A 14352-nucleotide genomic window follows, 5' to 3' on the forward strand; every position below is an offset into this window, starting at 1 on the left:
CTAACAGAATGAAAGGGATAGTTCACACAAAAATGAAAATTTGTCATCATGTACTCGCCCTTGTCAACAACATGTTTGAGTTTCTTTTTTCTGTTGAACACAAAAGTAGATATTTTGAAAAATGTCAGAAACCTGTAAGCATCAACTGCCACATTATTTCCCTATTATGGAAGTTAATGTTTACAGGTTTCTTACATTTCTCAAAATATCTTCTTTTTTAATAATTATTTTTCGGGGTTTTCACCTTTAATTTATAGGACAGTAGAGAGTATTGACTGGAAAGTGTGGGGAGCAGAGAGAGGAGAAGGACTACAAGGCGGGAATCGAACTCGGGTCGCCGTGAGCACCGGAGTGCATGTGTTGACGCACTAACCCCTACACCACATGGCGCCCACCTCAAAATAGCTTCTTTTGTATTCAACAGAAAATAGGACACACACCAATATTCAATAAATAATAATGAACATGCACAATATTGATATCATGAGTACTTTACAATACAGTAAATAATTATTTATTATTTAAACTTTTTAAAAGTCTTTTAATAATATTCAGAATGATGTATTATTATATTATTCTTTACATTAACTTGGCCTACAACATTGAAAATTCTGTGACTACATATAGGCCTTTTGTTAGATAAATCATTAATAACATGCCTAATAATGTATTAAAATCAAAGTCATAATAGGTTTAATAAATTGAGTAAATAACTAATAAAATTCAGCTTTTTAAAATAAATTTATTATATAACTGTGATTATTTACTAAATATCTTTACAGTAAAGTGTTAATTATCATACTTTGTGCTTTTAAAATTCAATTTGTTTTTAACAGTTGTTTACTCTGAACATGTATATCACCTAATAAAGCAATACACAAAGTATTATTTTTTGTTATACTTGTTAAAGAGCCCCTATAATGGGTTTTTGAAAACGATCTTCCATGCAGTCTAACACAGCTCTGAGTGAAATGAAATATCCAGCTAAGGCTTAAATCTGAAAGTGCACCATGTTTAATGCTATTGATTCATCTATAAAAGAGTCGACTCATAGTAGTTCGAATGAATTGCCACGGTAACGACTCTTTAGCCTTGCCGGCGTGACATCGATGCGGAACTCAAGCCCCGCCCATCATGCGTGCAGACCAGGGAAAATTGAAACCACATAGCCCCGCCCACAAACACTGTAGCAGATCCCAGTTGAATCAAGTCGCGAAGACGCTGTACTCTGAAGCGTGAGGGAAAGTTAGTGTTATTTTCCCTACCCAAGGATGAGGCTGTGAAGAGTCAGTGGTTGAAGTTTATTTTTGTAAAAATACCTCAGCATTATAGCCTCAGCCTTGTGCTGTGTTCCAATCATTTTTCTGATGAGTGCTACAGCAATCTACACGCTTACAATGGGGGATTCGTCGGTCGTTTGTTAAAGGAAGGGTCAGAAGACTATTGATGTATGGGACTTTGTCAGAGCTTGACAGGAACTTTACAGTGCACAGTTCATGGATCAGTTTGTTCCTTTCATTCAACATTTACTTACACTCAAGTGTAAGTAAGTGTGATTAAAATGGTTGCCTCCTTGTTTTCTATATCTTGCAAATTATGTATTTAATTGTGTTTTGTTACTTGTACTGTATCTGCTTAACTCTTTATATTCTCATATCGTGTCTAAAACCACATTAAAAACGTGACGCGTGACACTTTGTTTATGGATTTAAACATGTTTGTGAGCTCGTGATCCACTGCCGTTTGTCTGACTATCTCAAAATTGTTGATAAGCCATGATGGGCATTTCTCTCTGTCTTACATTGAATGCAGTTGACCAATCGCAACAGGCTGGGCCATCAGTCCATCAGCGCAGATAAGCATTGCGCTAAGGAGGGGTTAGGGAACAAATGAATCGCTGAACGAATCATATGGGAGTCGCTGGGATAATTAGCTAAAAGTAAATGCATATTATAAGACAATGAAAGTGTTTTTTTGACCTTGCATGCATATCAGTCTGTTGTTGGAGACCCCCAAAACCAAAATATGACCTTTTTAATGCATAATAGGGGCTCTTTACAGTAACCTTTTATGCAGCATATGTCAATAGACCCTTTTCACAAGACTGTTATGACCCGTTTAACGGTCATCAGCGTCTAATCCTTTTTAAGTTTTTAAGGGTGCTTTCACACCTGTAGATCGATTGTTTTGTTCCGAAACAGGGATTAAAATTGTTACAATGTTTATTTTTGTTCTTGGTGCAGTTTGCTTTTACACGGCAACGTTTCTAATCAGACCAAAATAGCTCAAACAAGTCATATGCAAGTAAACTTTCCTCACATTGGTCAGAGTTTCAGGGTTTATTTTCAGAGTCCCATGGATTCTGCTCAGCTGTCACGTCTGTTATTTTAGTTTATGATGATAAGCAATAAGACATTATAAGTGAAAACTTGCACTTTAATTTTGACACCAACAGGCATCATCACCAAATATAAATCAGAGAGGTCACACTTTCTCACACATGGCCTCATTTCAGTTGTCTATCTATTGAATCAATCAATCTATTTAAAAAATGTTGGTTAGAATTATACATTATAGGCTTAAATTATATAGAGAAATAACAGATGAACCGAGACTGCAGTTAGATCATGAAGCAGATCAATGTTGATCTTTCTTTTGAGGTGTCAGTGCAGAAATGAACAATACAATAGGCCTAATACAAATTATTATAAGATTAAAATATGGAAATGTTATCAGATGGTAACTTTGGTCAATTATCCCAACAAATAAACAGCACTGATATTTCAGCAGGCTTTCACTTTTGTATTCGTCATGAATTGCACTTTTACCTGTAGAAATGATGACATCCCGCCCTACTCATCACTTTCTCTTCATATAGCCATATGTAGGGCAATTACATAGACATAATACACTGTGATATAGCTTGGTTCATTAGTTTGTTTTGCTTTCTCACTACAACCAGAATTTGTTTCAACTGAGCCAAGACCCCCTCATTCTGGCGATTCTCATGAACCATGCTAACTGGGCAAATGAGACAGGTTCCAAAACAAATGTCTAGGTGTGAAAGCACCCTTAAATTTAAAAAAGTATTACATTAATATGTATTTATGTATTAGGGTTGGGTTGATAGACAATGGCATCGGTGATGGGCGATAGACATCACGATGCTGAGCCGGCATTGCAATCCTCCACCCCGCCTCCATCGCAGCAGCAATCCACTCGCAAAAAATATAAACTTAGGCCCCATTTACACTAATTTGTCTTAGTTTTAAAATAACATTTTAGAACGAAAACAATCCACATACACACTGGTGTTTCACCTAGCATTTCTGAGAAGCCCCTTCTTCCACACTTTACCGCTGAAAACGCACATCACATGACCACACACACACGCAAACACACTCTGTCATGCGCAGCAGCATACGTGTGCGTCTGAGCTCCAGCAGTCAGCATGTGCTTAGAGCACAAAACCCTAGAGAGCAGTGCACATCGGACAGTTTATCAAGGATGATCCCCAAGGATGTCTCCATCTAACGACTCTTCTGTCTTTTGAATCTATCACTTAGTTAAACGGTAGGCTAAAAATAATTAATTTGTTAAGAATTAATTAATTATTCATAAGTAAATAATTCACCGCCACCAACGACGATGATGCCATAGTCCATTGCGATGTTTCACATTAGACATTGTATGATGCCAAATTGGTTGACATTGCCCAACCCTATTATGTACGTTTTATATCGTCTTTGAATCAAATTACAAGAAACGAATTACCACTTGTGTGAGGCCTTTAAAATGCAGAGTGCAGGACAGTAAATTTTAGGTTGTTCTCTCTTCTGGCTGCCGTTATCACACACATTTTTTATAAAAATCTTGACAACACCATCGAGGAGTTTTTTCTTTTATTATTTCAGCAAATAGGATTGTAAAAAAAAAAGTTAACTGAGATTACCCAACTATGACAATATCAACTAGGGTAAAGTTGGTTTTATATGCGCACAAAATTTCAGACAAGTATTCATCGCAAATTCTAAATAGGGAAATCATATTAGCAGCCAACGAGTATCAAAACTACACGGTCATTTTAATAGTGCTAATCAGTGTTGGGGAAAGTTACTTTAGAAAGTAATGCATTTCAATATTGAGTTACTCTCCAAAAAAGTAACTAGTTGTGTTACTTAGTTACTTTTTATAGTAAGTACGTTATTTCTGAGTTACTTTTGCGTTGCTTTTAACTACCTGACTGAGGCTTGATCTCTTTCAGAACTTGTTTTTTTTCAACACTTTCATTTAACTTCAAAAAACACATCAAAAAATATTTTAAGATAAGGTTATCTAAGAACTTCCTGACCCCAGAGCTATACATGCCGTATATACAGATTATTAAAAGTTTAAAACAATGCGTTTGTTACTTTTGTACTATTTGTCTTAAATAAAATCACTGCCCATTGAGACAATTCCCTTTTCCTTTTCTTCGATGCATTAAATAATGAACACATTCTCTCATTGAATGTGTGATTTATTGTGACTACTTTCATTTTAATTCAACAATTTATTTTAAAAAGCGAATTGATTGAACTAAAAAGTAACTCAAATATTTTTACTTTTTTTAAAGTAATGCGTTACTTTACTCGTTACTTAGAAAAGTAATATTATTACATAACCTGCATTACTTGTAATGCGTTACCCCAACATTGGTGCTAATGTTGTTTTAAAGTCATACGTAAATGCGATTTCAGACCGAATATTGTCACTGAAAAAATGTGCCAACATAAAACCAACTTTACCTCAATCTATGATGATTTCCTCTACTGCGAAACCTAGAAATGTGAAAAGGGTCCACATCGTGATAATACCTTATACCATGATAAACGTTTCAACAATTAAATAACAACAAGAAAATGTAGGTTAATACCACCAGAAGATCTCTAAATGGTGACTGCATTTTCATTTTTGGCTGAACTATCCCTACTAATCACCATTAGCCTGCTACTAACAAATCACTAGTTAGTTAGCAATGAATGTCAACACAGCTTGCCACACAGTGTCCTACTTCATGTGGCAACCTGTTGAGACGCAGCTCAAGCGCCTACCTGTCTGCCAGAAACTCACCAAACGCTGCCATATGCTCCCGTTCCGATCTGTTTCAAGCAAACGTACTTTGCTGGGACTTCCCATACCGTACTGTTGATCTCCTCACGACTGAATTCCACCCGAGACTCCATTTAGCGACGAAGGAAAACAGGCAGAAAGCAAAACCTTCACTGCGCGCACTGAGACTCCTACGCGAAATTCTGCATTCACGCTCCGAAAGGTCACTGCGTAGGAACGATTCAGTCTCACGACAAAATTAAGCTACCGTTTATCTGCTCGTGTGTAACGCGGAGCGGCCGCGAGATCGAAGCGTTAAATCGCAAGCCATTGAAAGTTTGAAACGCTCGCCGTGATCCAACGACTCGCTGTAATCTGTCTGACTGTGTGACGTCGTGATGCCCCGGGCACGCCCACTTTCCATTTCAAACAACTGTAGCTTTGATTGACAACGCTGCCGCATACTTTAATGTAAACACACACAAACACAGCATTGCAGATTCATGTTGTCAATGTAGAAACAAAAAGAAATGTTCTAAATGTGCACAACTGAAATGTGATGATGATCAAATTTCCTTTTATCTTTGTTGATATGAACTAATTTTATTTGTATTGTATTTATTCATTATATGGTTAACATTTTGAGATATACCATTTTCAGGGGGGTCCCCAAATTAATTGAAATTACATAATAATAACAACATAACATCCATAAAACAACAACTACAAAACACAAACATTAACAAAAGGGTAAGTACACTGTAAAAAAATCCTGGTTGCTTTAAAGTTTTAAGCAGAATTAAATTAACCTTATGAGTCCACTGAACATATATTATGTTAAACTGACTTAAAACAGCTTGCTTAACTTATAAAAATTAAGTTACACATTATTAACTTAGTTTAATAAGTTACGATGAACTAAAAACATATGCTGTCATGACAAATTTTTTAGTGTATACATACATACATACATACATACACTCACTGGCCACTTTATTAGGTACACCTGTCTAACTGCTCGTTAACGCAAATTTCTAACCAGCCAATAACATGGCAGCAACTCAATGCCTTTAGGCATGTAGACATGATCAAGACGATCTGTTGCAGTTTATACCAAGCATCAGAATAGAGAAGAAAGATGATTTAAGTGACTTTGAATGTGGCATGTTTGTTGGTGCCAGACGGGCTGGTCTGAGTATTTCAGAAACTGCTGATCTACTGGGATTTTCACGCACAACCATTTCTAGGGTTTACAGAGAATGATCCGAAACGAGGAAATATCCAGTGAGTGGCAGGTCTGTGGGCGCAAATGCTTTGTTGATGCCAGAGGTTAGAGGAGAATGGCCAGACTTGTTCTAACTGATAGAAAGGCAACCGTAACTCAAATAACCACTCGTAACAACAGAGGCAGGCAGAAGAGCATCTCTGAAAGCACAACACATCGAACCTTGCGGATGGGCTACAGCAGCAGAAGACCACACCGGGTGCAACTCCTGTCAGCTAAGATCAGAAAACTGAGGCTACGATTCACACAGGCTCACCAAACTGGACAGTTGAAGATTAGAAAAACATTGCCTGGTCTGATGAGTCTTGCTTTCTGCAGCGACATTCGGATGGTAGGGTCAGAATTTAGCATCAACAACATGAAAGCATGGACCCATCCTGCCTTGTTTTAATGGTTAGGAACAGGAAATAATAACTTGACTTTTAGTTGATCATTTGATATCAGAAGTGGCTTATATAAAAGACAAAGGCATCTAGATTACGCTTATTTTACCAAAATCTCTGCAATGATATGTACCAGACATCTTTGCAATGATTCAAATAACTTATTAATAAAGTCATCTGGAATAGCAAAGAAAGCGTTCTAGCAGGACTCCCAGAGTTCATCAAGAGTATTTGGATTCATCTTCAATGCCTCCTCCTCCATCTTACCACAGACATGCTCAATAATGTTCATGTCTGGTGACTGGGCTGGCCAATCCTGGAGCACCTTGACCTTCTTTGCTTTCATGAACTTTGATGTGAAAGCTGAAGTGTGAGGAGCGCTATCCAGCTGAAGAATTTGCCCTCTCCTGTGGTTTGTAATGTAATGGGCAGCACAAATGTCTTGATACCTCAGGTGTTGATGTTGCCATCCACTCTGCAGATCTCTCGCATGCCCCTGTACTGAATGTAACCCCAAACTATGATTTTGGCTTCACCAACCTTGACTGATTTCTGTGAGATTCTTGGGTCCGTGCAGGTTCCAGTAGGTCTTCTGCAGTATTTGTGATGATTGGGATGCAGTTCAACAAATGATTCATCGGAAAAATCTGCCTTCTGCCACTTTTCCAAATGATCAACTAGAAGTAAAGTTATTATTTGTTGCTCTTACAACTGAAATCAATGACAAGACTTTTGTCAGGTAGTACCGTTAAAAAAAATATTGATTTAAAAACATTTATTTTTGAGTGGGAGCATTATTTGATGTCTGAAAACATAAATGCATGTACATACATGTGTGATTTGTGTGTGTTCTGGTTTGTGGTTTACAAGGACAAAATTGAACAGCGACATTGGTATGACCTAGGTATCAATGTTGTAGGTGGTTTAATGTGGTATTTCAAAATACTTAAACATTATACTTAATGTGGTCTTTTGACAATTTTTCCCCCTACAGTTCACCAGCGAGGGTTGGGTTTAGGGGTAGGGGTAGGGTAAGGCCATTTAATAAGTGGTTTTTACAGTATAAAAAACATAATGCCCATGGAGAGTCGACATAAACGTGTGTCAGAAATATTATCAGTAGTTTATACAATAAAACAAGACTGCACCTACTATAAAGATTAAATGCGGAGAAGCAATAACCTTGTCATAACACTATATATACCACATTTGTCAAAATAAGAACAAAGGCGTAAACCAAGATTAACATGAGTGAAATAAGTAGATAGTGAAAAGTGAAACAGGTTAATAAATATGCTTTGATACTATTGCTGCTATCTAATAATAAAAATATATTATTCGTATATAAGCAAATCTGTGTGGTCCAAATTCAATCATGCGACATCATACTAGAGCAGATAAGGGACTAATATTCAGCCTGGCGGGAAATGGAAACTGGCGCGTGCTATTGGTATATCAGGACAGTTATACCAGTGTGATGGATAGTACAGTAAAGGTTATAGTGAGCCATCACAAAATTAAATGCAGTGGAGAATCTGGGAGCAGTATCTCTTGGATATTCCCTCTGGGGCATATTCATTTCTCTACCCGTTTTATAGGCACTGAACCACTCAATTATTGGAAGGCTATAACTGTGAAAGACAAAAATAAATTCTTACAGGCTCTACACTGGCCCATAAACGAAAGCTTATTTATTGAAACTGATTTTGCCACTAGATGGCACTGTCAGACAGGCGTGATGTGAACAGCAGCACTGGGATGAAGCATGGATGAAGGCAGTTGTGTAACAACAGTAATGAAGCCATACTTACAAACTGATTAGATGTGTTATATATAACCAGTAACTTGATTAGAAACAACTAATTGCTTCCCCCTTTTGATTCTGACCCTGCTTTGATTCTTTTGTGGCATTGATTCTGCAAGGTGTAGAAAAACATGTCTCATGGATTTCGGTTCATGTTGACATGACAGCATCACACTGTTTTTTCAGATTTGTCGGCTGCACATCCATGATGTGAATCTCCTCTTCACCACAACTCAAACTCTATTGTGAATTTACTGTCATTTAATAAACCTGTTTGAGATGATTTGAGCTTTATGATAGGGTGCTTTGTTATGCTGAAAGTTAGCAACAATAGGTCTGTTGTTCAAACAATGCTAAGTTGGCACTAAATGGACCCAATGTGAGCCAAGAAAATTTACTCGCTCCATTACACCACTAGCAGGCTAAGCCATTGCTACAAAACAGAATGCATTCATATTTTTTGTCCAAATTCAGACCCTAACATCCATATTTTTGCAGCAGTAATCAAAAATTAGGCTAGACAACCTTTTTTTCCAACAGTTTTGTTGAGTCCATGTAAATTGTAGCCTCAGCTTACTGTTCTTTACTGACAAAAGTGTCAACTGTTGCTGCATTCAGTTCCTCCTGGGATGTTCCTACAAGTTGACAAGTCGTAATAATGACGTCAGGTGCGTTCAAGTCTCTTTCGTCAGCATAAACTACAAGAAATTACAGCAGGGATTGCTAACTCAGCTTTTAGAAAATGAATAGTAAAGAATTCCAACCAATTTAGTTTGTCAAGAGTTGACTTTGCATGAATTCTGTCATCTGACCTGTAAACACTCACCGGCCACTTTATTAGGTACACCTATCCAACTGCTTGTTAACGCAAATTTCTAATCAGCCAATCCCCTGGCAGCAACTCTATGCATTTAGGCATGTAGACATGGTCAAGACGAGCTGCTGCAGTTCAAAGCAAGCATCAGAATGGAGAAGAAAGGTGATTTAAGTGACTGAAAGTGGCTTGGTTGTTGGTGCCAGACGGGCTGGTCTGAGTATTTCAGAAACTGCTGATCTACTGGGAATTTCATGCACAACCATCTCTAGGGCTTACAGAGAATGGTCCGAAAAAAAGAAAATATCCAGTGAGCGGCAGTTCTGTGGGCGCAAATGCCTTGTTGATGCCAGAGGTCAGAAGAGAATGGCCAGACTGGTTCCAGCTGATAGAAAGGCAACAGTAACTCTAAAATAACCACTCGTTACCATGTCATAAAAGTGTGAATCATCTCAGACTGGTTTCTTGAACATGACAATGAGTTCACTGTCCTCAAATGGCCTCTACAGTTACCAGATCTCAATCCAATAAAGCACCTTTGGGATGTGGTGGAACGAGAGACTCGCAACCTGGATATGTAGCCGACAAATCTGCAGCAACTGCGTGATGCTATCAAGTCAATATGGAAAAAAATTCTGAGGAATATTTCCAGTACCAATTTATGCCACAAAGGATTAAGGCAGTTCTAAAGGCAAAAGAGGTCCAACCCGGTACTAGTAAGGTGTACCTAATAAAGTGGCCAGTGAGTGTATAATAAGAAATAATAGTATATATAATTCGTTATTATAATAAATCTGGCTTGTTTCTCATCCCCCAACTCAGAAACTCGTAATAATAATGCCTTTTGGTGGCGTTGAAGTGCATTAAACTCGTAAATTCGACTTATCCAACATGAATTTAATGCACCAGGGTGACGCGGTGGCGCAGTAGGTAGTGCTGTCGCCTCACAGCAAGAAGGTCGCTGGTTCGAGCCTCGGCTGGGTCAGTCGGCATTTCTGTGTGGAGTTTGCATGTTCTCCCCGTGTTGGTTTGGGTTTCCTCTGGGTGCTCCAGTTTCCCCCACAAGTCCAAAGACATGCGCTATAGGGGAGCTAAAATTGTCCGTAGTGTATGTGTGTGAATGAGAGTGTATGGATGTTTCCCAGTGATGGGTTGCAGCTGGAAGGGCATCCGCTGCGTAAAACATATGATAAGTTCGCGATTCATTCCGCTGTGGCAACTCCAGATTAATAAAGGGACTAAGCCGACAAGAAAATAAATGAATGAATGAATTGAACGCACCATGTGTGCTCTTCTTCTGCTGCTGTAGCTCATCTGCTTCATGGTTTGATTTGTTCAGAGATGAATTTCTGCAGACCTTGAATGTTTAAAAATTTGAGATATTGTTACCTTTATATCAGCTGCACCAGTCCGGTAATTTTTTCCTCTTCTCTCCATTCTCTGTAAACCCTAGAAATGTTTGTCTGCGTAAAAATGATAGTATTTAGTAACATACGCACACATGCATATATACATGCATACACACACACAAGAGATTCTAGCATCCATCTTGATTGTTTATTGCATCTTTTACAACTCATGGAAACTTATGAGTCACATAATATATAAATATTAATGTGTTAGTAAAAAACCTGTGCTATGAAAACATTTAAAGCGTGGCTTGTCTAATAAGCCCTTCTAAATCCATCTAACATTTTCGGTGTCAGAGTGCTGGCTGACATGCGCTTGTAAAAATGATGAATTAAAAAAAGTCACACTTTTACGGCCACGACTTCCTGTGTTGCAGTGCAGAGATAATTGGCTCATTAGCAGCAGACTGCGTTGTGGTGGGCTCTTCCTTCCTGAACTAACGGTTGTAGGGGGGCTTTGGCTCTTTATCCTCTCTGAATAATCACACTGGATCTAAATGTCAGTCGTGTCGCTCTAATATGCATTCATAACACAGGGGGGTTTATTTATTGAAAGATCTGGGCGGTGGTGTACACGCCAGCTAAAACACACATTTAAACCTGGACTGACATATCGGCAAATCATTTCAAATGAACACACTGGTTTTTCTATATTGTTTCTTGGAAAGCCTTAATAATGCACTATGGTAATGCATTCAGAGGCGTAAATAAAACATGCAGTTTTAAAACATTGCTGGCTGTTCTGAACAGAAACAAAATGACAGGTATGAAATGTACAGTGCTCTGATTTTACATTGACATCAACTGGCTAACATTTCTGTTATCCTAATTTAGCTAACTAATAATGCATTAACTTTAAGTCAGGTTTGACGGGCTTTTCTTTTATTTCATTTACAGCAATACCGTTAAATGTGCTGTCTGACTCTTCTAAAGCATAAAAACACCATTATGTATGTAAAAAAATGTTAAAGTCAGATAATCTGCTTTGAAAATGTATTTTACGCGCTGGAATGGCTGTCTTTGATTTGATCATTTAACACGCCCAATGCCAGTTTAGCCAATTATATTGCAGCACCCTGGGTTGGATTGGTGGAGAACTGCTATTTCATTCATTCAGTCAGGAAGGCTCTCAAAGTGTGCGTCCGTGACTGTGACAATAGCAGCCTCAGAAAAGAGACGCAGATTCAGAGTTCCACATGAGGTTGTTAATTAACAAATAATATAAATATTATGAACGTAAACATTAGGTGAACAGGTTACATTGTAAACCTTTGTCAACCCTTTTCACTCCGGGGCCCGCTTCTTTCTCTGATCAATTTTTGAAGGACCACCTGTCTGACATTTTCTATAAAATGTTTGTATGACATTCTCATTTAAAGCTTTATTTATAAAAAAAAAAAAAAAAAAAAAAAAAAATATATATATATATATATATATATATATATATATATATATATATATATATATATATATATATATATATATATATATATATATATATATATATATATATATATGTTTTAAAATCATACACAGATTCAAAGAGAACCACAGGACTCACTGAATATCTACTATTAAATATCTACTATTCATAAATATACAGACAAATGTAAAATACAGTAGAACACCCTAAATCTGTTGAAATCAAGCGGCAACCTCCCGCTCTCCCTCGGGAAGCCAATACGGAGGTAACTGAAACTGCAATTCATCGAAATTCCGCTAGTCCTGGCTCCATAATAGAGCAAATTGTAATTGAGCCCACTGTTACAATGGCCAACTTTACAGCAGAAAAAAAGGTGTTTACAGCCTGGTACAAAGAACGATTTTGGTTCATATAGCTATACCCTCCATGACAACTGTGAGGGGGGTGAATTTTTTTATAACTCATCCATTTCCTTTATATTAGGTTATATTAAGTTTGCACCGAGTGCAAATCACAGAATGCATTCGAATAATTTAATACAGCATATTAATAATGAAATCCAAAAACTAAAGTATAATATTGAGAGTTAATTTTAACTCGTTAATTTTAACTCATTAATTTTATCTCGCGGCCCACCTAAAGGATTGCTGAGGCCCACTAGTGACCCAACAAACACATTTACGTTGTAGCGATGTCTGTGCAACGTTGCATTTTTCCTATGGCAACGTTGCCACTTATGTGCTTGCTCAATTGTTTGAAATTGTTCGAAACTTTGAAATGTAATACGTGGGAAGGCTGTAGCAACGTTGTTCTGCTACATTCAGCAACCGTGAGACAACGTTCTTACTACATGTATTAATGCTTTTTTCAGTTTATCAATACTGCCCAGAATACAGGATAAGCAATAATAATTTTCCAGTATTACTTACTATTAAATATTGTTCATTCTTTTTTACTTTTTAACTTAACAAGTACACGTGCAAGCTTTAAAGTGTAAAAATGCCCCACAAATGAATATAATCAAACTTTTTAATCATATATTTCACAACATTTAATAGATACAGTAAACCTCTAATTATAAGCAAACAGTATAAAATAAAGTTTAGATTATATTAAATAATTACCAATATATAATTAAACTCAAAGGGTAGGCTAAATTAAAATGTAAATTGAGAAGGTAAACAAACAAGGAGTAAACAAGAAAGCATTAAAATATAAATAAATAAATAAATAAATAAATAAATAAATAAATAAATAAATAAATAAATAAATAAATAAATAAATAAATAAATAAATTAAAATGCAGACATTACATTGAAGCTCTGGACTGGAGAATACAGCAGACCGGGGAGCGCAGCCGAAGACCAGACAAAGTTGATACGGAGAAAGCAGTAAGTGAAAGAAATCCAACAGAGAATCCAGTTTCAGTGATGGATCCACAGCAGCCACAGGTCAAAGTAGGCAGTGAATAAGAGAGGACAGATCAGAGCTTGACACAACGGGACTACACAAATGACCACTGATGTCTTATTTAGCTAGAAGAAATAAAGCAATACTCGCGTCTCCTCGTTCGTTTTTGAATGAGACGCCGAACGGTCCGTCGACATTTAAATAGATTCATTAATGACAAGTAAATGTTGTACAGTGGTCATCCACACAGCCTAAGCACAACATAAAGCAATGGCTGTTTAAATGGCAACATTATGACACCGTTGTGACAACCTTCAGCAACAACATAGATCCTCAACCTTTTTACAAGATTGGTACAACGTTGTAAGAAGGTCGCTACGTTGAGGCAACGTTGTGTGTTTGTTGGGGAGAATCCCTGTGCTACGGGACAAGATACGCAGTGACAAGCAATAACGTCATCTAAAATATAAATTTCAGGTGTTGGCTAGAACAAAAACCCCTTTTAATACGTGAAATATTCCTTCAATCGTTGATTTTATTTATTACACAGTTTAAATCAGCCGTTAGACTTGATATTTTGGCACACTTCTGTTGATGTTGTCAATCTGGAAACCTGCATTTGCGTGTGTTTTGAACCAAGTGTGCCATACCTAGTTCGGTACCTAGAGTGTCTAACTTACTTACTGCACCTTTAATTATGTAGTTTCACCCCATCAGAGCACATTTCCAAGTC

At 37.2% G+C, this 14352-nt stretch overlaps 1 protein-coding gene across 1 annotated transcript in view; it reads right to left on the minus strand.

Annotated features, from left to right (window-relative positions):
* mapk13 (mitogen-activated protein kinase 13) overlaps positions 1-5473 on the minus strand; it is a 37871-nt gene extending 32398 nt beyond the window's left edge. The window contains exon 1 of the mRNA XM_056464024.1: positions 5113-5473. Within this exon, the coding sequence (XP_056319999.1) occupies positions 5113-5225 (113 nt within the window). The 5' untranslated portion in view covers positions 5226-5473. The remainder of the gene's footprint in view (positions 1-5112) is intronic.
* Between the last annotated feature and the right edge of the window lie 8879 nt (positions 5474-14352).

The sequence above is a fragment of the Danio aesculapii genome, chromosome 8 (assembly GCF_903798145.1).
Source record: "Danio aesculapii chromosome 8, fDanAes4.1, whole genome shotgun sequence".
NCBI classification, from domain to species: Eukaryota; Metazoa; Chordata; class Actinopteri; order Cypriniformes; family Danionidae; genus Danio; species Danio aesculapii.